The 24,541-nt window shown below is 46.6% G+C and overlaps 1 protein-coding gene across 5 annotated transcripts in view; it reads right to left on the minus strand.

Moving 5' to 3' along the window:
• The window catches only part of arhgef7b (Rho guanine nucleotide exchange factor (GEF) 7b), a 123,057-nt gene that overhangs the window by 89,601 nt on the left and 8,915 nt on the right, over positions 1-24,541 (minus strand). For all 5 annotated transcript variants that reach the window (XM_068034162.1, XM_068034163.1, XM_068034166.1 and 2 more), the window contains exon 2: positions 19,014-19,097. In XM_068034162.1, coding sequence (XP_067890263.1) covers positions 19,014-19,097 — 84 coding nt within the window. The remainder of the gene's footprint in view (positions 1-19,013; positions 19,098-24,541) is intronic.

Genomic DNA, 24,541 nt, shown 5'->3' on the forward strand with positions numbered 1-24,541 from the left:
ACGGGGGAAAATATACAAGACCTTTACTTCCCAGAACAAGCTTGTGATAAGAGGCCAGGCCAGTCCTGTGACCAGTGAATTTCTTCAGTGTGTGGAACTTGTACACATCTCGAAACTTAATCAAACTTCAAAAACAGTTGGTGGGAATTTGTTCAGAGCTTCTCAAGCTTGGCTGACATAACTTCAGGTTTACAATGAAGTTCCGGCTCTGTTACAGCGCAGAGTGGGAGAAGGCTGGGGGATTCCTGGAGAATATTTTGCCGAGAAAATATACAGATTACTCCAAAAAAGGGGGAGAAAAGATTAACCAGACTTTGCGCAACATGAAACGATGACACAATCAAAAAGAAAATTGCCCCTTACAGGCAAATCTCCATGTAGTAATGGAAAGCCAACTACAATTTTCTGAATCCCATTCCCAGGCAGACAAGGCTTCAGGGCCAGGAGTTTGCAGTCGGAAAATGCAAGCTTTCCAGTGATGTCCCTGCGACAACACTGCCATTTCTGTTGCTAGCCAAAAATGGAGTGATTTCGAAATGAAATATGAAAGGTGGGTTGCCTGGGAAACCAGGCCAGGTTGACTGATTTTGAAATGAGTCAGGATGCAGAGGTTTTAGGCATATACTGAACTAATCTAGTGAAGACATTAAACAGATACTCAAATTCCAGATGTGCATCATCAGCTGCTCACTAGATTGATGCAAAGAATAAAAGATTTGCATTTATATCGCACCATTCACAATCTCAAGACATCCCAAAGTGCTTCGCAAAGTGTAGTCATTGTTGTAATGTAGGAAAAATGGTTGCCAATTTGTATACAGCTAGATCCAACAGAGAGATAATGACCAGGTATTTTTAGCGCTGTTGGCTGAGGGATAAATATTAGCCAAGGACACTGTGGAGAACGCTCAGGCTCTTCTGAAAGACGGCATCTCCGGGAGTGCAGCGCTCCATCAGTAGTGCACTGGAGGGTGCTCAAAAGTCTCTGGAGTGGGGCTTGAACCCATAACCTTCTGACTTAGAGGCAAGAGTGCTATCAACTGAGCCACAGCTAATACTCTTTACCCAGAGAGTGGTGAGAATGTGGAACTCGCCACCACAGGGAGTAGTTGAGGTGAATAACACAGATGCATTTAAGGGGAAACTGGATAAACACATGAGGAAGAAAGGAATAGAAGGATATGCTGATAGAGTGAGATGAAGAGGGGGTGGGAGGAGGCTCGTGTGGAGCATAAACACCGGCAAAGACCAGTTGGGCAGAATGGCCTGTTTCTGTGCTGTAAATTCTATATAATAATTCTTACTATGTGTCAGGGATCACTTCAAACATCCTCAAGCTGAATAGTAGGGAATTCACTCACAATCTTTAATTCTAACAGATAATCCAAGTTATGTTTGCATTGTCAACGTATAGCTTTGCATCCGAGAAGTTGACCTGACTGTCATTCAAAAGTTAAGTCACTCTGTATGAAAGATCTTCTATAAAAAGGTATTTTTCCCCTTGTGGACACAGTCCAATTTCAATGCTGTTATGTATTTCATTGAATTCTTTGCCTTATGTATATTTGACTGTAAATATAGCTAGTAGTTTTAGCCTGTTTGCACTGTTCTGTTAGCATGGAATTTTCTACCCTTCAGAGCCTCTCATGATTTCCAGGAGCTATTCAGCACAATTAGAAGCTCCTTGTTAAACCGGAACTTTAATCCACAGGCCATGAGATTCAGATCCTAGGATTCTCGGTCTGATATTGGAAAATTTTATCATGAACACTAGGCAGTAATGATGGGGAAAGGCACTGAACTGAAATCATAGAATCTTACACATATTAGGAGGCCGTTCAGCCCATCATGCCACTGCCAGCTCTTTGAAAGAGCTATCCAATTAGTCCCAATCCCCCCTCCTCTTTCCCCATAGCCATGCAAAATTTTCCTTTTCTAGTATTTATCCAATTCCCTTTTGAAAGTTACTATTGAATCTGCTTCCACCGCCCTTTCAGGCAGCGCGTTCCAGATCACAACAACTCGTTGCAAAAAAAAATTCTCATCTCCGCTCTGGTTCTTTTGCCAATCACCTTAAATCTGTGCCCTCTAGTTACCAACCCTCCTGCCAGTGAAACAATTTTCTCCTTATTTACTCTTATCAAAATCATTCACTCTATTGAAACCCTCTACTAAATCTCCTCTTAACCTTCCCTGTTCAAAGGAGACAACCCCAGCTTCTCTCATCTCTCCACACAACTCGAGTCCCTCATCCCCGGTACCATTCTAGTAAATCTCCTCTGCACCCTCTGCAAGGACCTAACATCCTCCTAAAGTGTGCTGCCCAGAATTGGGACAAAACCAGTGATTTATAAAGATGGTCACATAACTTCCTTGGAACAGCGCCCTCAAAGTAATCATATCTCAATTGTTAAACCACAGAAGTGCAAATACATAAAATAAAAGCAAAATACTGCGGATGCTGGAAATCTGAAATAAAAACAAGAAATGCTGGAAACACTCAGTAGGTCTGGCAGCATCTGTGGAGAGAGATGCAGAGATAACGTTTCAGCTCAGTGACCCTTCTTCAGAACTTTATCATCTTTATATATTATATAAGTGCAAATACATAGTGTGTTGAGGATCTGGGTACAGTGTTCTTGGGAGTCTCACTAACATCTGTCTAGCTTCCTCATCGTTTTAGATTTTGCTGGTAAGATGTTCCACAGCAGAATCCACTCTCTGAGCGATGGACAGGGTTGGGAATCTTCTTCCAGATTTCAAGCAACACTGATTTATCACGAAAGATAAAATCTGAGAGAAAAGCCTCGTCTGTCTCACCGACTCAAGTTGCCAAGCCACAGAACTTGCGGCACATGAATTAACACATCCTGTTAAAATTAGAAGGAAATGATAACAGAATTAAAACCTTCCAACCAAGTGCAACATGTACTATGGAGGCTGAAACCAGTGTTGTGAAAGTAACAATTTAGGTTGTATAGCATTACTGAGCAAAACATTTTCTGTGACTTACAGATGTAAATGCATTTTTCAAAAGTAATATGTATAGAAATAAGAATTTGAAAATCTATTGTTGATCAATTTGTTAGGGCTCTTTTTGTTTTAATCGAGGTGAGTTACAGGCCTTGTTGTTACACTTTACATTATTAAGAACGCCCCTAGGTTCCTGGAATAAGGCCAATATTTATACAATGTTTAATAATTAAAGAGTACTGCTTTTCATTGAAAATAGTTTGTTGAGTTGGTAACCCCGATGATGTAAATCAGGTCAAAACTGTTTGTCCATAAAGTTCTCATGTTGAAAATGAGGCAGGCTCTTCTCCCAGTAACAAAAATCTTTACGTAAACTTTACAACGATACAACTAAATAAGAGAAATATCTGTAAGCAGGTCTGTGCACTCTCTGTTGTCATATTTGTGTAACATGTTAGTGTCAACTTTTTCCACTGTAAATTCTGATGTCCACAATGATAATGGAAATGTCCGCAAAGATAATGGAAATGTCCAATGTAAGCGTGTCACGCTGTAACTACACCATCCAACCAGTAGTTGACGCTGTAATGTCTCATTTTTTGCAGAGAATCTCTACTCCTTAAGGCTTTGCTATTCAACTATAAAAAATATAAAATCAAAGTATGAAAATCAGCACAGAATGTTTGACCTTAAAATAGGGCCTGAATTAGGTCTGTCTCTCGTGGTCCAATTATCCCATACACTCCAAGCTCACTTCACCTGAAGACCACACATGAAGTAGCACACCCCTTCCCTTCCTTTCCCCCGGTACAACAGCACAAGACTAACTCGTAGCATAATTAAATAGGTAAACATTGAAACTAAAACCAGGTTATTAGTTTATAAAGAAACCCCAGTTCCTCTTGCTAAAAAATGGAAACACAGTACAGACCAGCACAGCCTGGGCTGCAGCAACTTCCTGGAACAGTGAAGAAGGTAGAAAAGGAGCTTCAGATCACTCAGTTACTGTAAGCAACAACTGTGTTACAATCCTTTGCAGCACTCTCTTTGGTAAGATGCATATGATCACGAGGTTCCTAAAGCTGACCTAATTTTCCTAAATTTGCTTTGAGTTTTTACAAGAGCAAGGAAGTTATGTTGAATTCGTATAAAACACTAGTGCAGCCTCAGCTGGAGTATTACATCCACTTCTGGGTGTCGCACCTTCGGAAAGATGCGAGGGCATTGGAGAGAGTACAGAAAAGATTCATGAGAATGGTTCTAGGGATGAGGAATTTCAGTTATGAAGATAGATTGGAGAAGTTAGGACTGTTTTCCTTGGAGAAGAGAAGGCTGAGAGGAGATTTAATAGAGGTATTCAAAATCATGAGGGGTCTGGACAGAATAGACAGAGGAAAATTATTCCCACTTGTGAAAGGTTTGAGAACAAGAGGGCAAAGATTTAAAGTATTTGGTAAGAGAAGCAAAAGTGACATGAGGAAAAACTTTTTCACGCAGAGAGTGGTTATGGTCTGGAATGCGCTGCCTAAGAACGTGGTGGAGGCAGGTTCAATTGAAGCATTCAAAAGGGAATTAGACAGTTATATGAAAAGGAAGAATGTGCAGGGTTACGGGGAGAAGGTGGGCGAATGGAACTGAGGGAAATGCTCTTTCAGAGAGCCAGTGCGAACACGATGGGCCAAATGGCCTCCTTCTGCATGTAACGAGATTCTGGATTCTGACAGTTAATTTTAGCAAGAAGCATAGATCTCAGTCTGGAAGAAACCACTGGCCCATCAAATCATCTTTCCTGGAGACACACACTCATTTTACCTACTAGCATGTTTCTCTTCGAGGGTATTTGTCCAATGTTAGAACCCTAGAAACACACAGCACAGGAGGAGGATATTTGGCCCATTGCACATGTACCGCCTCTTTGAAAGAGCTATCCAATTTGTCCCATTCTCCTGCTCTTTCCCCATAGCTGTGAAAATTTCTCCTTCCCAAGTGTTTGTCAAATTCCCTTTTGAAAGCTATGATTGAATCTTCCAGCGCCCTTTCAGGCAATATCCTCATTACCTACCCCTGCAAACTCCCTTGGCAACCACCTATTCAGTAGTGCTCCCTTGTTTCCCCTTTTAATCTACACCCTAGATTTTGGGTGAGACATTACACGAAGACCTGCGCCCACCTCCCTGCCCCACTTCCTGCCAACTTGGGGTGGACATAAAAGATCCCACAGCACAACTGGAACAAGAATGGAGGAGATTAGTCTCAATATCTCAAATGAGGTCCCCTCTCAGTCTTCTTTCCACCAACAGTCCCAGGCAAGAGTCCATATCTATATGTTTCAGCCCCCTTACCATCTTATCAACTCTTCTTTGTGCCTTTTCCAGCTGAGTCGCATCTGGAGCTTGGGTTCCAGGATAATATACAATAATTCAGTTCTACACTTTGTTAGGGAGGATCATAGTGGAGCATTTTAGGTCATCAACTGCCAATTATTCTTGAAGGTACAGGTTCAGAATGGGGTTGGTGTGAGCGATAGTGTGCAGAGTAAGGGGAACCCAGGTGAGAGAGACAATGGGGATCCACAGAAACCAATTGTATCCAAAAGGTACAAAGTACTTGGTACCTGTGAGGATAAGGATAAAAACTAGCGGAAAGGATAAATAGAGTGGTCACAAGGACTTTTAACAGAAGTTGGCAGGGGGATTCAGGTGAAAAAGGTAGTATAAATAATAGTATGGCACTAGCAAAAGGGAAGAGAATAGGGTAACAGTCAGAAATTGTGCTTTAGATAAAGGGAAAACTAAAAGATGTGAAGTAATTAAACCAGGAAAGAAAATTAAAAAACACATTAGTAAAACACTAGAGCAGAAGGAAAGGTCAGGGTGTGTGGCCAAGTCAGTGTTCTTTATACAATCACATGGCATGTAAGAAAAACTGAATGAATTGCAGGTGGAAATTCAACATGCAGTGTGTGGCAAGGCGGCCATGACTGAGACATAGCGCGAGAAGGTTTAGTTTAGTTTAGAGATACAGCACTGAAACAGGCCCTTCGGCCCACCGAGTCTGTGCGGACCATCAACCACCCATTTTATACTAATCCTACACTAATTCCATATTCCTACCACATCCCCACCTGTCCCTATATTTCCCTACCACCTACCTATACTAGGGGCAATTGCTAATGGCCAATTTACCTATCAACCTGCAAGTCTTTGGCTTGTGGGAGGAAACCGGAGCACCCGGAGGAAACCCACGCAGACACAGGGAGAACTTGCAAACTCCACACAGGCAGTACCCAGAATTGAACCCGGGTCGCTGGAGCTGAGAGACTGCAGTGCTAACCACTGCGCCAGTGTCTAGACTGGGAACTAAATATACCAGGTTATAAGGTCTAATGGATAGGGAAAATGGAAGAGAGGGAGGAGTAGCCTTAGTGATTGAGGATAAAATCACTTCAATGATAAGAGAGGATACAATGGGAGTTAAGCAGCCAGAGGAGACTTTATGGGTAGAGTTAAGGAACAGAAAAGGATTTCAGATTGTCGAGTGAAGTGGTAGATTGGATAAATGCAGGGATTAGACAAGCTTGTAGCAAAGACAGAGTGGTTTTAATGGGGCATTTTAACTTCCATATAAACTGGGACAAGCAAACTAGTACATGTCAGAAAGGTAGTGAATTTCTTGAGTGTGTCAGTATAGTTTTCTGCAACAGTATGTCCTAGAACCAACAAGGGGGCATTCCATATTAGATTTAGAAATGAGTCAGATTTATATAACGGTGTGCAAACATTTACCAAATGGTGATCATAAACATGATCGAGTTCAACATAATGTTTGAAAAGGAGAAATGCAAAAGAGCTACTAAGATCCTAGATTTAGGTAAGACTGACTTCAATGGGATGAGAGAGCAAAAATCCACAGCCAACTGGGCAAATCTGTTAACAGGCAAAATGACAGAAGATCCATGGGAGGTGTTCAAAAAGGTATTTGTGATACAGAACCAATTTATACCCCTTAGGGGCAAGAGCTCTGATTGCCAAAAAACAAGCCATGGATGTCCAAAGAGGTAAGAGACAATGTAAAACTAAAAGAAAAAGCACTCAAAAATGAAAAAAAAACAGATCCTGGTGAATGGGAAAGATACAAACAGCAAAGGGTGACAAAACAGAGAGTAAGAGATACAAAAAGGGAATATGAAAAGAAACTTGCAAGGGATATCAAAATAAACACTAGATTTTTTACAATTATATTGGAAAAAAAGGTGGTCAGGAGAAATGTGGGGCCCTTAACACTTATACTGATACTGTCAATGAAAATAAGGAAATGGCAGACATGCTGTTTAAACATCGAGCATGCCAGATATCCTAAGGAAACTAACATTGAATTAGGGACAGGGACTCACCAAAATTTACATAAGCGAAATAACAGTAATGAAGAAAATACTGGCACTAAAGAGTGACCAGTCCCCAGGAGCAGATGGTTTCTATCCCAGGATTTTAAAGGAAGTAGGTGAGAACATTGCGAATGCCCGAATTATAAACTTCCAGAGTTCTCTTGACTCATGAACTGTTCCTTTAGTTTGGAAAATTGCACATGTCACACTGTTATTTCAAAAAGGTGAGCGGGGGAAACCAGAGAATTATAGACCAGTTAGCCGAACATCTGTTGCCGAGAAATTGCTTAGAGTCTATAATCAAAGACAGCATGATTGAAAACATCAAAAATTTTCAGCTGATCAGAGAGAGCCAGCATGGGTTTTAAAGCTTAGGTCATGCCTGAGGAACCTGACTGTATCTTTTGAATAGGTGACTGAAGCAGTGGACAGGGGAATATCTATGGATGCTATTTATATGGATTTCCCGAAGGCATTTAATAAGGTCCCTCATAAGACTGTTAGTTAAAGTTGAAGCCCATGGAATTGAATGTAAATTATCGACCTGGTTAGGAAATTGGCTGAATGGCAGGAGAGACAGTAGGGATAATGGACAGGTACTCAAATTGGTAGGATATAACTATTGGTGTCTCACAAAGATCTGTATTGAGCTGTTCAGCTATTAAGTCTATTTATTAATGATTTAGATGATGGGATAGAAAGCCACATATCCTACTCTGCTGATGACACAAAGATAGGCAGCATTGTAAGCTGTGTAGATGGGAGCATAATCAATATCTCTTTGTATTTTAAGTAAATGGGCTGAACTGCAGCAAAGGGATTTCAATGTAGGTAATTGTGAGTTCATCCACTTTAAACCTAAAAAGGAGCGAACAGGGTACTTTCTAAATGAGGAAAAGCTCAAAACAGTGGAGGTACAAAGAGACTTGGGAGTTCCAGGTACACAGATCATTAAAATGTCACGAACAAGTAAAAAATAATTAGAAAGGCTAATGCAGTGCTGGCCTTCATATCTACAGGACTAGAATATAAGGCGGTAGAAGTTATGCTTCAGTTATACAAAGCCCTGGTTAGACCACACCTGGAGATACTGTGAACAGTTCTGGGCACCACACCTTAGGAAGGATAGATTAGCCTCGGAGGGAGTGCAGTGTAGATTTACCAGAATGATAGCTGGGCTTCAAGGATTAAATTACAAGGAGAGATTACAGAAACTAGGGTTGTATTCATTGAAATTTAGAAGGTTAAGAGCTGATTTGATCAAAGTTTCCAAGATATTCAGTGTAACAGATAGGATTTCATTCATTGGTGTTATCTTCTTCCCAGAAGGTTGACTGCCATGGATCTGAACGGAGGACGATTCCAGACCCACTGTTAAAGAGACTGTTCATAAATACAACCACTTATTTGAAGCAATCCCCATCACCACTTGCTTCTCTATATCATACGTCTGTCAAGCTTTAAAGATTGATAAGTTTACTGTATCAGCTACTTACTTTCAATGGTTGGCACCGCATCTCAGGAAGGATATATTGGCCTTCACTAGAATGGTATTGGTGCTTAGAGGGTTCATTTATTAGGACAGGTTGCATAAAGGTCAGTTTGGCTTGTATTCACTACCATATAGAGCATTGAGGGGGGAATCTAATGGAGGTGTTTAAAATGTTTAAGGGATTCGATAAGGTAGATAGAGAGAAACTATTTCCTCTGGTGGGGGGAGTCCAGAACAAGGGGGCTGAACCTTAAAATTAGAGCCAGGCCATTCAGGGGTGATGTCAAGAAAGCACTTCTTCACACAAAGGGGAGTGGAAATCTGGAACTCTCTCCCTCAAAAAGACTGTAGATGCTAGGGGACAATTGGAGCTTTCCAGACTGAGATCAATAGAGTTTTGTTGGGTAAGGGTATGAAGGGATATGAAGCAAAGGCAGGAAAATGGGGTTGAGGTACAAATTAGCTATGATCTAAACTGAATGGTGGAACAGGTTCGAGGGGCTGAATGGCCTTCTCCTGTTCCTGAAGTTCCCATATTTCTGTGGTGCTGCCATTTTGGATGGAAATACTGCCAAGGTTTTCAATTTATCCATTCCAGTAGAACTGTACCCACCAAATGCAGAAGCAGCCATGCCATTTATTCCAGTAGCATTTACTCAGCTTTTCATGGTATTTATTGCAGTAAAGATTTACATTTGGATATTTAAATGTGACAAACTTACATAAACAAATATAAACAAATGCTTCACATTCACTACAGATCAATGACAGTTAGTCAGTTGATCAATGAGCACATTTAACTGACAAATTTGCTCCCAGTTGACAGCACCGATATACACGTCACATTCTCTACAGTGAAAATCACTCCAGGCCAGGAAATATTAAGTGGACTGGATAAACAACAACTTTTATTTATACAGCACCTTTGACGTAAAGGAACGTGGCCAGGGGCATTATTAGCAATAATTGACACCGAGTCAAAGCAGGAGATATCAGATGGGGTGATAAAAAGCTTGGTCAAAGAGGAAGGATTTAAGGTCTGAAAGGAGCAGAAGGATGTGGTGAGGTTTAGGGAGTGAATTCCAGAGCTTCGGGCAAGGCTTTCAAAAAGGCAAAAAGGTTTTAAAGTTTGACACATAGGGCACTGATAGTCATGCCATTGGATGTTTCTGAGGAGGCTGACAGGGCCTCGGTTTAACATTTCATCCAAAAGACAGCACTTCTGACAATGCAGCACTCCCTCAGTACTGCACAGAAGCGTCAGCCTAGATTAAGTGTGTAAATCTCTGGAAAAGGGCTTGAACCCACAACATTTTGACCCAGAAGCAAGAATGCTACCAACTGAGCCACAGCTAACAAATGAAATACAGTTAATTTCCTGTGATTTGCTTAATTTGTTCAGTTTGTACTACAAGTTAAACACTTAATTAAAACAGAATGTAGACTGAAACAATAATTATGTGAAATGGAGATGTATTATTGCCTTGTAGCACACTGCAGCTTGATACACCTATTGTACAGACATTTTGAGATTACAGATTCAACAAAATTTCAATCAAAACAAGGGCGGCACAGTGGTTAGCACCGCAGCCTCACAGCTCCAGCGACCTGGGTTCAATTCTGGGTACTGCCTGTGTGGAGTTTGCAAGTTCTCCCTGTGTCTGCGTGGGTTTCCTCCGGGTGCTCCGGTTTCCTCCCACATGCCAAAGACTTGCATGTTGATAGGTAAATTGGCCATTATAAAATTGCCCCTAGTGTAGGTAGGTGGTAGGGAAATATAGGGACAGGTGGGGATGTGTTAGGAATAGGGAATTAGTGTAGGATTAATATAAATAGGTGGTTGATGGTCGGCACAAACTCGGTGGGCCGAAGGGCCTGTTTCAGTGCTGTATCTCTAAATCTAAATAAAAACTTCATCTGTTGCCCTATTTCAATACTAATAACTCCAGGCTCCTATGTAGTTCAAAAAATTCATTCTTGACATGAGTGTTGCCGGCAAGGCTGGTATCTAATGTCCACCCTAGTTGCCCCGATTGTGGTTTGATATGGCTTGCTAGGCTATTTCAGAGGGCAGTTCAGAGTCAACCACATTGGTGTAGGACTGGATTCACATATCGGTCAAGATCAGGTAAAGGTGGCAGATTTCCCTCCCTAAAGGCCATTAGTGAACCAGCTGGCTTTTTACAACAATCCAACAGCTTCATGGTCACTTTCACCGAGACCAGATTTTATTTCCAAATTACTAAAACTAAATTCAAATTGTCAAACTGCCCACAGTGGGATTTCATATCGGTAGTGGGTGAAAGCACACTAGCACCGGCCATAAGTTCACTACGCAGCGGAAACTGAAGGTTTGCGCCTATTGTCCTTCATGGGAAAGAGGACAGAGACAAACAGAGGCAGAGAGAGGAGGGAGGAGGCAGAGAGAGAGAGAGAGAGGGAGGGGGAGGAGGTAGTGAGAGAGAGGGAGGGGGAGGAGGTAGTGAGAGAGAGGGAGGGGGAGGAGGTAGTGAGAGAGAGGGAGGGGGAGGAGGTAGTGAGAAAGGGGGAGGGGGAGGAGGTAGTGAGAGAGGGGGAGGGGGAGGAGGTAGTGAGAGACGGGGAGGGAAAGGAGGCTGCATCCTCCATCTCCCTCCCTCTGTCTTCTCCCCCTCCCTCTATCTCTGGGAGGGGTAGGAGGCAGAGAGAGAGGGAGGGATATGGAGGAGGCAGAGATAGAGAGAGGGGGAGGAGGCAGAGAGAGAGAGAGAGAGAGAGAAAGAGGGGGAGGAGACCAGGGAGGGAGGGAGGGAGAGGATGCAGAGGGAGGGAGGGAGAGGAGGCAGAGGGAGGGAGCAGGTGGAGGCAGGGAGGGAGCGGGAGGAGGCAGAGGGAGGCAGGGAGCGGGAGGAGGCAGAGGGAGGGAGGGAGCGGGAGGAGGCAGAGGGAGGGAGGGAGCGGGAGGAGGCAGAGGGAGGGAGGGAGCGGGAGGAGGCAGAGGGAGGGAGGGAGCGGGTGGAGGCAGAGGGAGGCAGGGAGGGAGCGGGAGGAGGCAGAGGGAGGGAGGGAGCGGGTGGAGGCAGAGGGAGGCAGGGAGGGAGCGGGTGGAGGCAGAGGGAGGGAGGGAGGGAGCGGGTGGAGGCAGAGGGAGGGAGGGAGGGAGCGGGAGAAGGCAGAGGGAGGGAGGGAGGGAGCGGGAGAAGGCAGAGGGAGGGAGGGAGGGAGCGGGAGAAGGCAGAGGGAGGGAGGGAGGGAGCGGGAGAAGGCAGAGGGAGGGAGGGAGGGAGCGGGAGAAGGCAGAGGGAGGGAGGGAGCGGGAGAAGGCAGAGGGAGGGAGGGAGCGGGAGAAGGCAGAGGGAGGGAGGGAGCGGGAGAAGGCAGAGGGAGGGAGGGAGCGGGAGAAGGCAGAGGGAGGGAGGGAGCGGGAGAAGGCAGAGGGAGGGAGGGAGCGGGAGAAGGCAGAGGGAGGGAGGGAGCGGGAGAAGGCAGAGGGAGGGAGGGAGCGGGAGAAGGCAGAGGGAGGGAGGGAGCGGGAGAAGGCAGAGGGAGGGAGGGAGCGGGAGAAGGCAGAGGGAGGGAGGGAGCGGGAGAAGGCAGAGGGAGGGAGGGAGCGGGAGAAGGCAGAGGGAGGGAGGGAGCGGGAGAAGGCAGAGGGAGGGAGGGAGCGGGAGAAGGCAGAGGGAGGGAGGGAGCGGGAGAAGGCAGAGGGAGGGAGGGAGCGGGAGAAGGCAGAGGGAGGGAGGGAGCGGGAGAAGGCAGAGGGAGGGAGGGAGCGGGAGAAGGCAGAGGGAGGGAGGGAGCGGGAGAAGGCAGAGGGAGGGAGGGAGCGGGAGAAGGCAGAGGGAGGGAGGGAGCGGGAGAAGGCAGAGGGAGGGAGGGAGGGAGCGGGAGAAGGCAGAGGGAGGGAGGGAGCGGGAGAAGGGAGCGGGAGAAGGCAGAGGGAGGGAGGGAGCGGGAGAAGGCAGAGGGAGGGAGGGAGCGGGAGAAGGCAGAGGGAGGGAGGGAGGGAGCGGGAGAAGGCAGAGGGAGGGAGGGAGCGGGAGAAGGGAGCGGGAGAAGGCAGAGGGAGGGAGGGAGCGGGAGAAGGCAGAGGGAGGGAGGGAGCGGGAGAAGGCAGAGGGAGGGAGGGAGCGGGAGAAGGCAGAGGGAGGGAGGGAGCGGGAGAAGGCAGAGGGAGGGAGGGAGCGGGAGAAGGCGGAGGGAGGGAGCGGGAGAAGGCAGAGGGAGGGAGGGAGCGGGAGAAGGCAGAGGGAGGGAGGGAGCGGGAGAAGGCAGAGGGAGGGAGGGAGCGGGAGAAGGCAGAGGGAGGGAGGGAGCGGGAGAAGGCAGAGGGAGGGAGGGAGCGGGAGAAGGCAGAGGGAGGGAGGGAGCGGGAGAAGGCAGAGGGAGGGAGGGAGCGGGAGAAGGCAGAGGGAGGGAGGGAGCGGGAGAAGGCAGAGGGAGGGAGGGAGCGGGAGAAGGCAGAGGGAGGGAGGGAGCGGGAGAAGGCAGAGGGAGGGAGGGAGCGGGAGAAGGCAGAGGGAGGGAGGGAGCGGGAGAAGGCAGAGGGAGGGAGGGAGCGGGAGAAGGCAGAGGGAGGGAGGGAGCGGGAGAAGGCAGAGGGAGGGAGGGAGCGGGAGAAGGCAGAGGGAGGGAGGGAGCGGGAGAAGGCAGAGGGAGGGAGGGAGCGGGAGAAGGCAGAGGGAGGGAGGGAGCGGGAGAAGGCAGAGGGAGGGAGGGAGCGGGAGAAGGCAGAGGGAGGGAGGGAGCGGGAGAAGGCGGAGGGAGGGAGCGGGAGAAGGCGGAGGGAGGGAGGGAGCGGGAGAAGGCGGAGGGAGGGAGGGAGCGGGAGAAGGCAGAGGGAGGGAGGGAGCGGGAGAAGGCAGAGGGAGGGAGGGAGCGGGAGAAGGCAGAGGGAGGGAGGGAGCGGGAGAAGGCAGAGGGAGGGAGGGAGCGGGAGAAGGCAGAGGGAGGGAGGGAGCGGGAGAAGGCAGAGGGAGGGAGGGAGCGGGAGAAGGCAGAGGGAGGGAGGGAGCGGGAGAAGGCAGAGGGAGGGAGGGAGCGGGAGAAGGCAGAGGGAGGGAGGGAGCGGGAGAAGGCAGAGGGAGGGAGGGAGCGGGAGAAGGCAGAGGGAGGGAGGGAGCGGGAGAAGGCAGAGGGAGGGAGGGAGCGGGAGAAGGCAGAGGGAGGGAGGGAGCGGGAGAAGGCAGAGGGAGGGAGGGAGCGGGAGAAGGCAGAGGGAGGGAGGGAGCGGGAGAAGGCAGAGGGAGGGAGGGAGCGGGAGAAGGCAGAGGGAGGGAGGGAGCGGGAGAAGGCAGAGGGAGGGAGGGAGCGGGAGAAGGCAGAGGGAGGGAGGGAGCGGGAGAAGGCAGAGGGAGGGAGGGAGCGGGAGAAGGCAGAGGGAGGGAGGGAGCGGGAGAAGGCAGAGGGAGGGAGGGAGCGGGAGAAGGCAGAGGGAGGGAGGGAGCGGGAGAAGGCAGAGGGAGGGAGGGAGCGGGAGAAGGCAGAGGGAGGGAGGGAGCGGGAGAAGGCAGAGGGAGGGAGGGAGCGGGAGAAGGCAGAGGGAGGGAGGGAGCGGGAGAAGGCAGAGGGAGGGAGGGAGCGGGAGAAGGCAGAGGGAGGGAGGGAGCGGGAGAAGGCAGAGGGAGGGAGGGAGCGGGAGAAGGCAGAGGGAGGGAGGGAGCGGGAGAAGGCAGAGGGAGGGAGGGAGCGGGAGAAGGCAGAGGGAGGGAGGGAGCGGGAGAAGGCAGAGGGAGGGAGGGAGCGGGAGAAGGCAGAGGGAGGGAGGGAGCGGGAGAAGGCAGAGGGAGGGAGGGAGCGGGAGAAGGCAGAGGGAGGGAGGGAGCGGGAGAAGGCAGAGGGAGGGAGGGAGCGGGAGAAGGCAGAGGGAGGGAGGGAGCGGGAGAAGGCAGAGGGAGGGAGGGAGCGGGAGAAGGCAGAGGGAGGGAGGGAGCGGGAGAAGGCAGAGGGAGGGAGGGAGCGGGAGAAGGCAGAGGGAGGGAGGGAGCGGGAGAAGGCAGAGGGAGGGAGGGAGCGGGAGAAGGCAGAGGGAGGGAGCGGGAGAAGGCAATGGGAGGGAGGGAAGAAGGGAGGGGGGGGAAGGCAGATGGAGGAGAAGAGGCAGAGAAGGAGGGAAGGGGAGGAGGCAGGGGGAGGGGAGTGGGATGAGGCAGGGGGAGGGGGAGGAGGCAGGGAGACAGACGGGGGAGGAGGCAGGGAGACAGACGGGGGAGGAGGCAGAGAGGTGAGGAGACAGAGAGAGTGGGCGGGAGGGGGAGGATGCAGAGGCTGAGAGGGCGGCAAGAGGCTAGGAGGGAGAGGTGGAGAGGGACAGAGGGAACGAGTGTGTCGATGTGTGGGAAAGGGTTTGTGTGCGAGTAGGTGGGAGTGACCAGGAGTGAGCCATGTGAGCGGGTCTGAGCAGACAGGAGTCAGGCAGGCAGGCCTAGCATGGTTTGGAAGAAGACCAAGATTGGGAGTCCGAGGCCAGGGTTCTGGGACAGGAAGTGGAGCTCATATACCTGACTGGCCCCTGTCACAGTCAACAAGATGTCCAGAAACAAACATAGTCTGGACAATGACAACTGGTTATGAAATGGCGTGATATGAAAGCCACAAGTACTCTTGATCGAGAATGATTTGACACTCAAGATAAACCTGATATTAAAACACACTCCATGAAACTCACAATGGCAATGTGTGAAGAGGAAGCTGCACGATCCAACAGTCCATATGTATTCGAAATATCCCCAGCACGGAAGCTGCCAACTCCAACCAGGAGCAAGTGGCTAAAACATGGGTAACATTCTTCAGTGACCCACCCGGTGGTGAGCAGACTGGTTTTTGGCGAACAACAATTCAGGTTTCGATCTAACTGTGCATGTCAATATGTCTTTTGCATATACTCTTTTTCAAATCATAGCTCTGGCCCTCTCGAAAAAGAGAAGCTATTCTCAGCAGCTCACACAAGATGCAAATAGAAACAAATAAAACCACCAGTGGAAAATATTTCCATTCCCTCCAAAGAAAAAGATTAACATTAAAACCTGTGACACACAGACCCAGATATACTGTTAGACCAGAGGGTTGGTTTCACGAGTTCTTACTTCTGCTGAGAGTCTCCAGGCTTGCTGAGCGTTTTGGGTGCGCCATCAGCATGGAGCCCACAGTTTCCATCTAACCAATGAGAAAGATCACGGAGCCTACGGCCACGATTACCAAGAGGCAAGGAAAGGTTTGCCACTAACAGCCCAAGCTTCTGCAATCAAGCAGAACATGTCAGACTTGGGACTCCACAGAATACATTGGTTTCTATGGCGATAAATAAGTCCATTAAACCATAGAAGAACATTGATGGAGTTAGGACAGAGGTGGTGGTGAGGTAGAGTTGGGTGATGCCAGCCTGACGTGCTTTCGAATGTCACCAAGAGGCAGCGTGTAGATGAGAAATAGGAGAGGGGACAAGGATAGATCCTTGAGGGACACCAGAGGTAACAGTACTGGTGCAGGAAGAGAAGCCATTGCAAGTGATTCTCTGACTATGATTAGATAGATAAGAATGGAAGCAGGTGAGAGCAGTTTCACCCAGGTGGACGACAGTGGAGAGGTGTTGGGGGGAGGGGGATGGTGTGGTCAATCGTGTCAAAGGCCAAAGACAGGTCAAGGAGGACGAGGAGGGAAAGTTTATCTTTGTCACAGTCACATAGAACGTAATTTGTGACTGTGAGAAGGGCTGTTTCAGTACTATGGCAGTGGCAGAAACCTAACTGGAGGGATTCAAGCATGGAGTGCCAGGAAAGATGGGCACAGGATCAGGAGAAGACAACACGTTCAAGGATTTTACAGATGAAAGGGAGGCTGGAGATGGGACACAGTTTGTCAGGATGGACGGGGGTCAAGGGTGAGATTTTTGAGGAAGGGTTGATGACGGCAGATTTGAAAACAGTTGGATGGGGTTATGTAACCATTTGGTGCAAGTTTATAACTGATTGTTAGAATATTCAATGAAATGTCCCTCACTCTGAGTAGCTTATCAGCTACTGAAACTGTCCAGTAGAATCCAAAGAGCAGATCGAAGGTTCAAGCTAAAAACCATCAGTCGAGGCTGAACAGGTGTGGCTCTTGTCTCTGAATAAAAAAGGAGGCTGAGGGGTGACCTGCTCGAGGTGTTTAAAATTATGAAAGGGTTTGGTAGGGCAGACATAGAGATGTTTCCTCTTGTGGAAGAGACCAAAACGAAAGGTTGGGGGGCCGGTGGGGGATGGGCAGAAATATAAGATGGTGACTAATAAATCCAATCGGGAATTCAGGAGAAACTTCCTTACCCAGAGAGTGGTGAGAATGTGGAACTCACTACCACAGGGAGGTTAACAGTACAGAGATACATTTAAAGGGAAGCTAGATAAACATACGAGGGAGACAGGAATAGGAAATTCTGCAGATAGGCTGAGATGGAGAGGGATGGGAGGAGGCTCATGTGGAGCATAAACACCAGCATAGACTGGATGGGCTGAATGGCCTGTCTCTAGACAGGCTCAGAGTTACGATGGCCTGGATAAGCACAGTCTACATCTAATATTAATTTGTCGGAGGACTGTAAGGAAAAGGACGAGCAGTTCAACAGCATTTTGCACATCTCAGGACATCCCAGAATGCTTCACAGCCAACGAATTATGATTGAAGTGTTATAATACAGGAAAACATAGAAGCCAATTTGTGCACAGCAAGATCCCAGAAACAGTAAAGCAGCAGGTAAAGTGAGGGGATGTGGTGGTTTCCCACTAGTGCTGGGGGTGTGCTAGCGATGACACATGGTCTAGGTGCTGGCAGAGAAGCAGTGTTTGGAACACTTGTTTCCAGTAGCATCTATGAAACAATGTTACAGTTTCCGACCTCAGTTACCCCTTCTGGTAAAACATTGTCTGAATAACCCTGTGTGTGAAATCATTTCTTCAAACTTTCCACCTTCAATCTTCTCCTGATCATCCTGTGTCTACCCAATCTTCATCCTATGCTCCCCTTGGTACCGGTCACAATAGAGGTCTCAGTAGATCCATCATAAATGTTACATTGAGATTATATTTCCACCATATCTGGAATATGAATGACCTGCACAATCCACAGGCAGCCTTTCCCTAGTGTCAGCAATTCTTTACCTCTCACAGTCCCAACAAATTGAATAGTTTCCGATTTCAGGGCAATAATCTTACCAAAATATATAGGAAATCATTAACCAATAACAGTAGCTGACACAGCCCAACTGGGAGGCTAAACGTTAAGTAACTACCTGACTATTAAATTTATTAAATGCAATATAACTTGTTCATTAACTTCACGTCTTCAAAATGCACGATTCAAATAGGTTTCAGCTGCCTGGATCTCATACCAAAGCTCTCTGCTTTTCTTTTCCTTTAAGAGAATCTCTTACTTCGAATCCCTCCTGAAATGTCCTTCTTTAGTTTGTTATCCATTGTAGCCCAATTACCTGTGTGTGAAGTGCCTTGGGACGTGTCTCTATGTTTAAAGGCACTATGAGAATGCAAGCTATTGCTGCTTCAGAATACACATGCTCTTTCAAATCACTAGTAGCATATCAGAGTAATCGAGCAAAAATGTCTACAAGACAATCTGTTTCCTTAAAAACAACAGCAATATTTCAATGTCTACGAAATCAGAAATGTCACACTGAAGGATTGGGAACACTGCGATTAATGTCATTTGATGACATTCACTCACAAAGTGACAATATGAATCTGACAGTTCCTGCCTCACACAGCCAAGTATAATGAGTCAGAAAACAATCAACATTTCCATCACTACATGAAGACAACCTGTATTCACATAGCGCCTTTAACATCCCAAGGCACTTCACAGCATCATTATCAAACCAAATTTGACACCAAGCCACATAAGGAGATATCAGGACAAAAGACCAAAAGCTCTGTAAAAAAGGCAGCTTTTATGGATGGGTGTAAAATCTCTACCCCTCCTCCTTTAGCGCTCGCTCACCCCTGCTGTGGCACTATCCCCATCCCCACATCCACCACCCTTTGCCAGCTCTCTTCCCCTCTCCCCACCTACCCTCTCCAATTCTGACCACCTGTCCCAGCTCTGCTCTCCCCACCTATCTGGCCACTAAACTCAGGAGTAACCAGGTTCCTCCTTTAGCAGCTTGACACACACGGTGAATGTTTCGCACACACTCACCTCCACACGAAGTGTCCCACAGCCTTTCAGAAACTCTTTGATGTTGTTCAGGCATTCTACTTCTGATTTGGGATCCTGATGTATCTGTGGAATGAACACAAGGGTAGAATTAAAGCACAGAGCACAAGCAGCCAGTGTGAGCTGAACATGACAGGCCCCTGCAAACCACAGCACCAAGCTCAAACCCATGACAAACTGCACTCAGCAACCAGCAGATACATGATGTGAGGGAGGATGGAGATTGACACAGGGCAGGGAATATATTAGATATTACCCCCAATCCACCTTCTTTCCTGCAATAAAAGAAGGTGTGAGCCTCTCTCACAACTTTAGTTTCCAGCTTCACTGCAGTTGCCCTCTCTCAGCCTTCTCTTGGAGATTCATGTGCTTTATGATGGAGTTTGTAAAATACAGCCTTGCAAAGCTCAATTAACATGGAACAACAACTTGCAGATGTATAGCACCTTTAACATGGTAAAACACAGCAAGGTGCTTCACAGGAGTGTTACCAAACAAACCCTGACACCAAACCACATAAGGAGATAGCCGGACAGGTGAGGGTCACTGAGGTAGGTTTAATGAGAGTCTTAAAGGAGAGAGAGGCAAAGCGGTTTGGGAGGATGGTGGGAATTCCAGAGATCACGGTCCAGGCAGCTGAAGGTACGGTCGCCCATAGTGGAGCAAGAGGCCAGAATTAGAGGAGCATAGAGATCTCGACAGTTGTATGGCTACAGGTCTTAGAGATATGGAGGGGAGAGGACAAACTCTGGAAACAAGCAGATCAGTCTCTATCTTTTAAGAGAAAGCTCATGTTTTCAGATTGTGTCCTTCATTAAAACCCAAAATCAGATGTCAACTAACCCGCTGCATATTTCCAGAGGTTTCTGATAAAGGGTGGGGGGGTTAAATTCCAATACTCCAGAGTCATGGCCCAATACAGTGAAGCTCTCCTGTAATTCAGGCATTTTTATTCCATTATCTGGACCGTTCTTTTCAGAGGAATGATATCCTGATGGATCATTTTGGAAAGCCAGGAAACGGCAACTAAGTTGCATGTGAGCAGCCAGGAATCTCACTGCACAGAGATCTGGGGAGGCGCAGAAACCTTCCTAGAACTTCATATCTGGCACAGAAGGTTCCAGAGACAGCTGTCCACCTCATATACAACAGATTTATTTGAAATGTGCTACATGTGAGTAAAATAAACTGTACAAATCCAGATCTCTCAACACAATATACGCTTGTTTACTGTCAAAATACCTCCTTTTTAGGGACAGTGGATGTTTATATAGGAACAGGAGGACATTCAGCCACTTTTCCACCCTTTCATGAACGTTGTTGATGTGCTTTTAGTTTATTCCCTACTGGGAGTTACTGTGGTATTTCACTTCGATTCTCTTGCACAAATGAGATAAAAACTGCAGTTGTGCAAACTGAAACTAAGGACTGAAAATCTGCAGCAGATAATACCAAAATGGAATTTTAAAAGTTAGAAAAGGCCATTAAACAGAGAAACCAGTTAGAATGTAGAATGAATTCTGTCACAAACTTACTGAAACCAATCCATTTTTAGAAACAGAATCAGATGTTGATAAGAATGAGGAATATTAAAGGGCATGAAAAAACAAAGAAATGGCAGAGACTTTGAACAAATATTTTGTATCTGTCTTCACGGTAGAAGACACAAAAAACATCCCAATAATAGTTGAAAATCAGGAAGCAAAAGGGAAAGAGGAACTTGAAGCAATCACTATCACTAGAGAAAAAGTACTAGAAAAACTAATGGGACCAAAGGCTGACAAGTCTCCTGGACCTGATGGCCTGCATCCGAGGGCCTTAAAAGAAGTGGCTGCAGAGACAGTAGATGCATTGGTTGTAATCTTCCAAAATTCCCTAGATTCTGGAAAGGTCCCAGCAGATTGGAAAATCGCAAATGTAACACTCCTATTCAAGAAAGGAGAGACACAGAAAGCTGGAAACTATAGGCCAGTTAGTCCAACATCTGTCATTGGGAAAATACTGGAATCCATCATTAAGGAAGTAGTAACAGGATATTTAGAAAATCATAATACAATCAAGCAGAGTCAACATGGTTTTAGGAAAGGGAAATCGCGTTTGACAAATTTATTAGAGTTCTATGAGGATGCGATGAGCAGGGTGGATAAAGGGGAACCAGTAGACGTACTGCATTTGGATTTCCGAAAGACGTTCGATAAGGTGCAACATAATAAGTTACTACACAAGATAATAACTCATGGTGTTGGGGGTAATATATTAGCACGGATAGAGGATTGGCTAAATAACAGGAAACAGAGTTATGATAAATGGGTCATTTTCAGGTTGGCGAACTGCAACTAGTGGAGTGCCACAGGGATCGGTGCTGGAGCCTCATCTATTTACCATCTATATTAATAACTTGCATGAAGGGACTGAGTGTATTGTAGCCAAATTTGCAGATACAAAGATAGGTAGGAAAGAAACTTCTAAGGAGGATACAACGTGTTTGCAAAGAGATATAGATAAAGTAAGGGGGGGAAAATTTGGCAGATGGAGTATAATGTGGGAAAATGTGAGGTTGTCCTCTTGGTGGGAAGAATAGAAAAGCAGATTATTTAAATAGAGAGAGACTGCAGAATGCTGTGGTACAGGGGATCCCGGCATCCTCATACATGAATCATAAAAAGTCAGCACACAGATATAACAAGTAATTAGGAAAGCAAATGGAATGTTGGCATTTATTGCAAGAGGGATGGAGTATATAATTGTAGGGAAGTCTTGCTACAACTGTATAGGGCGTTGGTGATACCACATAAAGTACTGTGTACAGTTTTGGTCTCCTTATTTCAGGAGGGATATACTTGCATTGGTGGCAGTTCAGAGAAGGTTCACAAGGCTGACTCCTGGGGTGAAGGGATTGTTTTATGAGGAAAGGTTGAGCAGGTTGGGCCTATACTCATTGGAGTTTAGAAGAATGAGAGGTGATCTTATTGAAACATACAAGTTCCTGAGGGGGCTTGACAGGGTAGTTGATGAGAGGATGTTTTCATTCAGGGGGGAAATCTGGAACTGGGGGCACAGTGTAAAATTCAGGGGGCTCCTCAGAAATGAGGAGGAATTTCTTCTCTCAGAGGATCGTTAACTTTTGGAATTCTTCTCTTCACTCTTCCCCAGCGAACAGCGGAGGCTGGGTCATTGAATATATTCAAGGCTGAGTTAGACAGAATTTTGATCTACAAGGAGTTAAGGGTTATGGGTGGCAGGCAGGAAAGTGGAGTTGAGGCAGCAATCAGATCAGCCATGATCTTATTGAGTGGCGAAGCAGGCTCGAGGAGCCCAATGGCCCACTCCTGCTCCTATTTCTTATGTTTATCAGGATAGTGGGATTAGACCGGGCAAGAGTGTAAGTTATGTTACTGGGTTAATAATTGAAAAGGCCTGGACTAATAACCCAGAGAACCTGGGTTCAAATCAAATCATGGGCAACTGAAGTCAATTTAAAAATCTCAAAATAAAAAGCTGACAACAAAGCTTTTGGAACCAACTGGTTCACTATGTCCTTTAGAGACAGAAAAATGTCATCCTTCCCTGATATGGGCCTATATGTGACTCCAGTCCCACACCAAATATGGCTGACTGTTAACTGCCCTCCAACATGGTCTTGCAAGACCCTCAGTTGTATCTAACTCGTGAAGGCTCACCACCACCTTCTCCAGGAAACTAGGAATGGGCAATAAATGTCGGCCTTCCCAGTGACACCCATATCCCGAGATTAAAGTAAAAACCCTCCATCTCATGTACAGAAATCAGCACAGACTATAAACACATCATGTAGTGAGATAGCAACATTAACTAGACAACAGAACTTGGCACAGCTATCTCCTTCATAAAGGGCAGCCTGTGAAGACAAGCTCACAATTCAGTTCATCAGCAACCTTAGCAACGTACACAGGAATGGGTCAGCGATGGACAGCCTACACACAGGAACAGGATAGTGCAATCTGTGCACAACTGAATCGTGGTCAAAAAGTAAAAATCACATGACTGTTGTATAGGTGGTAAAGGGGGGATCTAATTGAGGTGTTTAAGACAATTAAAGGAGCTTATGAGGTAAATAGAGATAAAGTCTTTCCGGGGGGGGGGGGGAGCAAGGGGGAAGAAACTTAAAATTAGAGACAGGTCATTCAGGGGTGATGCCAGGGAGCACTTTCTGCACACAAAGGGTAGTGGAAATCTCCCCCAGAAAGGCTGTTGAGATGGGGGGTCAATTGAAAATTTCAGAACTGGGATTGACTGGTGTGTTTTGTTGGGTAAGGGTGTTAAGGGTTATAAAACCAAGGCAGGCAGATGGGGTTAAGATACAGATCAGCCTTGATCTAATTGAATGGTGGAACTGGCTTGAGGGGCTGAATGGCCTCCATTCGTTCTTGTGTACGAGTGTCTGCACATTATGTTGTCACCATAAAACTCGACGTTAAAGGATTTTCCAACAAAGAGCAAAGCATTAATAGCATAGCTGCTGTCACTTTTAGCCCCACCCTTGGTCCCTCATGTCCCACCATTTACAGTCTCACTATTTCCTCTGATCTCCAACATGTAAAATGACAAATGCTAAATCTCAATGCAAGAGATACAGCAATGAAAAATCAATCCCAGAAAGTCCCAAAGCACTTTACAGCCAACAAAAGGTGTAGTCATTGCTATAATGTAAGAAACATGGCAGCCAATTTGTGCATAGCAAGATCCCACAAACTACAATGAAATAACTTTTGGAATTCTTCTCTTCACTCTTCCCCAGATAATCTTTTCTTAAGTCATGTTGGCAGAAGGGTAAATATTGGCCAATACACGTTCTGAGATCACATGATCAACGACATTGTCTGTCACTCATTGTTTAGTTCCTAATCAAAAATGCAATTAGCCAAATCTGGGCTCCCAATAGCCACATGTGGTATACTGAACAATGCTGACTGAAGAGAATTACCCCTTCAATTGGATAACCACTCACTACAGACAGAACCCTCATCTCCCCCCTCGGTAAAACTGACTTCAGGAGATTTGGTTCCATCTTCTTTGTGCCAAACACTTCATTCTTCAACTGCTTTTGCATCTCCATGAAGCCCAAGTCCATTCAAAGCTTGAAGCTTGCTTCCAATTCTGGGAGGCTCTTGACAACTTCCCTTCCAGAACAGGGGCCAAGGAAAAGGCTTCTTGTCTGGTAGGCAATTCATCAGTCACCTCAAAACTCTCGCCATCACAACATTCTCTGCTAGTTCATCAATACTCGGATGGTCAAAACTTCTGAGATTTCTATTCTTGTTCTCTTTCAGCTCCAAATATATTGTCCCACCTCCTCTTCCCCACATCCGCAATCAATCCCCATTCAGTTGTACAAAACTGCTACACAAAAGTTGAAAAGGAATAAAACTGGAAGGAACAAATGAAATTGACTTAGGCACCAGAAATGACAACGGCAAACCCAGCCCTGTTGACCCTGCAAAGTCCTCCTTACTAGCATCTGGAGGCTTGTG

The sequence above is a fragment of the Heterodontus francisci genome, chromosome 6, assembly GCF_036365525.1.
Source record: "Heterodontus francisci isolate sHetFra1 chromosome 6, sHetFra1.hap1, whole genome shotgun sequence".
Taxonomy (NCBI): domain Eukaryota; kingdom Metazoa; phylum Chordata; class Chondrichthyes; order Heterodontiformes; family Heterodontidae; genus Heterodontus; species Heterodontus francisci.